Raw genomic sequence first — 4,015 nt, forward strand, 5'->3', positions numbered from 1 at the left:
CCGCCCCGCGGCGCCCCCCAGCGCCTGCCCCGGGCTCTGCGCGGACTTGTGCTCTCCGCCGCGGCGCAGCCACCCGTGCCGGGGCCGCGCCGAGGGGTTGGCGGGGTTGCGGATCAGACTCAGCCGCGGCTGCCAGCTCACCATGAGCACGGAGCGCCCGGCTCGCGGCCCCGATGCATCCGCGGCGCCTGCCACAGCTGCTCTGTGCCACCCTCCTCCTGGCACTTCTGCTCTGGGGCCTGCTGCTGGTCGCGGAGGATGCCCGGGGGGCCTGGGCCGTCTCCAGCCGCTTCCCCCTGGCCCGGGGCAGGTGGCGCTTTGGGGGCGCAGCCCCTGTCCCCAGCGGAGTGGACTTCGCGTCCCTGCTCGCCAGCCCGGGCGCAGCCCCGCGCTGTGAGCCGGGGCAGGTGCTCCTCGTCTTGGTGACGTCCGCGCCGGGTAACCGGGAGCAGAGGCGCACGATCCGGAGGACGTGGGGCGCCCAGGGCGAGCTGGTGCCGCTCCAGTGGCAGGCCGTGTTCCTAGTGGGGCAGGCGGCGGATGCTGGGACCGCCGACCGTGTCCGGCGGGAGCAGCAGGACTTCGGGGACATCCTGGTGGGCAGCTACCAGGACACGTACCGGAACCTGACGCTGAAGGTCATGCACGGGCTCAAGTGGGCGGCCGAGCGGTGCCGGCCCCGCTACATCCTCAAGACGGACGACGACTGCTTCGTCAACACCGACCGGCTCCCGGGCTTCCTGGCGCAGCTCGGCCCCGTCCCCGCCGGGCTCTACGCCGGCTCCGTCTTCTCGCGCGAGAAGCGGCAGGTCATCCGGGAGCCCTCCAGCAAGTGGTACGTGTCGCGGCAGGACTACGGCCCCGACGAGTACCCGCCCTACGCCAGCGGCATCGGCTACGTGCTGTCGCTGGAGGCGGCTGCCCGCGTGCTGGCGGCCGCGGAGCGCGTGCGGCCCATCCCCGTGGAGGACGCCTACGTGGGCATCCTGGCGGAGGCGGCGGGCATCCGGGCGCAGGCCAGCGCCCGCTTCGCCAAGCACAACGTGCATTGGCGCGTGTGCAACTACCGCTACCTGATGGTGATCCACCACCTGAGCCCGCCCCAGCAGGAGGCCGCCCGCCGCAGCATGCTGCAGGCCCGCGACGCCTGCCGCGACAGCGTGGAGGTCACGCGCTGGAGGTGACTGGCCCGGGGCCCCAGGCATGCGGCCTGCTCGGGGGTGGTGCCCAGCCGGGCATCTCAGCCCCAGGCTGGAAGCAGTCCAGGAAAACTAAGCTGTGCAGCTCCTTCTGTAACCCAGTTTTCAGCACTAACGGGGGCTGGGCTCCACTCCCAGCCTGACCCTGGATGACCTTGGGCGTCACTGCCCGCTCCCTGTCCCAGCTCCCTTCACACTAACCGACTAACCTTGCCAAGCCCTGCCTACTCCTATCTGCTGCCAGCAGGAGCAGCCCAGAGGCCTGCACACAGCGATAGAGCCTGTCCTAGGGTCATAGTTGTAGAGAAGTGGGGCTGGCAAGGACCTCAATGGTCACATCCAGTCCAGCCCCTGCCTGAGGCAGGATCAGCCCTGTGCAAACCAGCCTAGGCACATCCACAGTCCAGCTTCTGAGCAGCGCGACACCGTCACCCTGAAACGGCCCCAGGCATCGTCCCTGACCCGTGCAGGGAAAGCAGGGGGCTGTGGCAGCCAAAGTCCTGCTGCTGCAAAGGACATTAAACGTTTGAGAGACCCCAGGCAGAGGCCCTGCCACACTGCAGAGGAAGGCAACCCCCTCCGGACCTATCTGATCGGGGGGAACCCTTTCCTGCCCCCAGTGCAGCACTGGTCTGACTCCGAGCACAGGGGCAAGACCCTGCGGGGTTGGTCCCAGCAGAAGCATTGGCACAGCCCATCTCCATCCCCAGCCTGGGCTGCAGCCAACACACAGCGCCCCTGAGGGAGGCAAAAGCCCCTGATGTAGCAGAAAGGCAGAGGAGGGAACAGCAAAGCCCAGAAGCCTGAAAATCCCCATAGCAGAGCATGGGCACAGCTGCGCCGGGAGCATCCCCGCCCAGCGTCTCCTTCAACTTCTCCCACGACGGAGAGTCTCTGGCGGAGGAGCCAGGCAGCTGCCTGCTGCTGGCTGGGTTGGCCCTGGAGCCCCTTGGGAAGGGGAGGACGGGTGATTCCCCCTCTGTGTCCCTGCAGGAGCAGGTCGGGCTGTGGGGAGGGAGGAAGGGCTCAGAGCTCAGGCCCGGGGGTGCCTTGCAAACCATTAGCACTACAGGACGCAGAGCAGGCGGGGGCAGGCGCTGCCCACTGCTCCCAGCACCGCAGGCTCCAGCGGCCGAGGGCCGAGCTCGCGTCACCAGCGCTCCAGGCTGCAACAGAAGTGACGCCTGCAACAAAGGTGACAACCGCAGCCAGAGGTGCGTGCTCACTTCCACCCCCACTGGGCTTCCCCACCTGCCCTCCTCCTCATGGCCCAGGCCAGCGGCTGGGCCCCCCTGCTAACATGGGGTCGTTTCCACCCCAGGTGGTAGCCGGGCCGAACAGCCCCAGCACGGCTGGCTGGGAGGGTGTCGGCGCCCAGGCTCCCCGCTCCCAGGGCGGATCAGAGCCCTGGTTGGGTCAGCGCGGCCGCTGGGCAGGGACTTGTCGGGTCCCAGCTGCCCTGCGGCGACCGTCCCCATCCCCAGGGATGCCGAGGCTACGCCCAGACGGGCCTGCGAGTTGCCCCTGCCCCTCGGTGTCTCCGAGACTGATCCCCAGAGAGCAGACGCCCCCTGCCCTGGTGAGCGAGTCAGTGCCGAGCAGGGTGGAAAACCCTCTGCGTTTTATTAAAAACAGTAAAAATGCCCCAAAGACCCAGGAGCTTCACTAGGCCGGTCCCTGCAGCGACCCCGCACACTAGACCCCCGCCCCCTCCTCAGTGTGGGGTGAAGTGGGGTGTGGGGTAGGCCGAGGTGGGGGGCACCGCAGGCCCCTTGCGGTAGGGCAGGGTGCGGGGGGCACTGGGGACACCGGGCTCCCTGGGAAGGAGCGGGGGCTGGGAGCCAGCCCTGGGGCAGAGGTCGGGGTTGAGCGGGGTGGGCAGGCCCCCAGGGGCCGTGGAGTGGGGCTGCGCCCGCAACAGCAGCTCCTGCAGGGTCTCGCCCACCTGGGCCAGGCTGTCAGAGAGGCCGTGCAGGCGGGACACGGTGTCGCTGGCCAGGCTCTCCAGCAGCGCCTGCTGCCGCCGTGAGGTCTGCAGGATCTGCACCAGCAGCTGCTGCATGCTCTGCAGCAGGTGCGCCGCATTGGGGCCTGCAAGCAGACAGGGTGCGGGGGTGAGCGTGGGGCTCCTGCTCCGCCTGCCAGTGCCCAGGGTGCAGGGAGGAAGGCACGTCCCCTACCTGAACTTCATATCCCCTCCAAGCTCCCCCCAGGAGCAAGGGAAATAGGCTCCCTAATTGCCCAGGGGCAGTGCTCACCCCTGCCCAGCATGGCAGGCTGCAGCTGCCCATGCCCTGCCCTGTGTTCCCCACCCCAGCACCTTGCCCCTCTCCCTGGGGCCCCCGGGGGAGCTCTGCCCTGCTCCAGGTCCAGCCAGGAGGGAGCCGGAGAGAGGAAATAGCCTGTCCCAAGAGACTCCTGGGCAGTGAGGACCCAGCCCCTAACTGGCCTCTCCAGCTGCCCAGGGCCGAGGGGGCTCGCGGGGACGGAGGCTGCAATCCATCTTGCTAGGAGCCAGACTGAGACCCGGCAAACTCGCTGCACCCACAACTGCCATGGGATGCACAGACCCGCCCTAGGCCCTACCAAGGCCCCGCGGCTGCATCTGGGCAGCGACGGGACGTGGGCAGCACGGCGGCTGGGGGCACGCGGGCGGCTGGCGTACCTTGGAGGGCCGCAGCCGATGCCTCCTCACCGTCCAGCTGCTCATCCTCCACCGCCGTCTCAGGTGGAGCCGGGTCTCCGGCAACGACCGGTACTGCTGGGTCCTGGGCCCCCCATGCTGCGTTTGCCTGATGCTCCCCGGGGGAGTCTGT

General features: G+C 69.0%; 1 protein-coding gene across 1 annotated transcript; it reads left to right on the forward strand.

The window, feature by feature from the left end:
- The first annotated feature begins 133 nt into the window (after nucleotides 1-133).
- On the forward strand, nucleotides 134-1,825 carry LOC109297935 (beta-1,3-galactosyltransferase 5-like). The gene has a single exon (XM_019518020.1). The coding sequence runs from the start codon at nucleotides 174-176 to the stop codon at nucleotides 1,182-1,184; it is 1,011 nt and encodes a 336-aa protein (XP_019373565.1). The 5' UTR covers nucleotides 134-173; the 3' UTR covers nucleotides 1,185-1,825.
- The last annotated feature ends 2,190 nt before the right edge of the window (nucleotides 1,826-4,015 follow it).

The sequence above is a fragment of the Gavialis gangeticus genome, unplaced genomic scaffold, assembly GCF_001723915.1.
Source record: "Gavialis gangeticus isolate Ggan-Ray unplaced genomic scaffold, GavGan_comp1, whole genome shotgun sequence".
Taxonomy (NCBI): domain Eukaryota; kingdom Metazoa; phylum Chordata; order Crocodylia; family Gavialidae; genus Gavialis; species Gavialis gangeticus.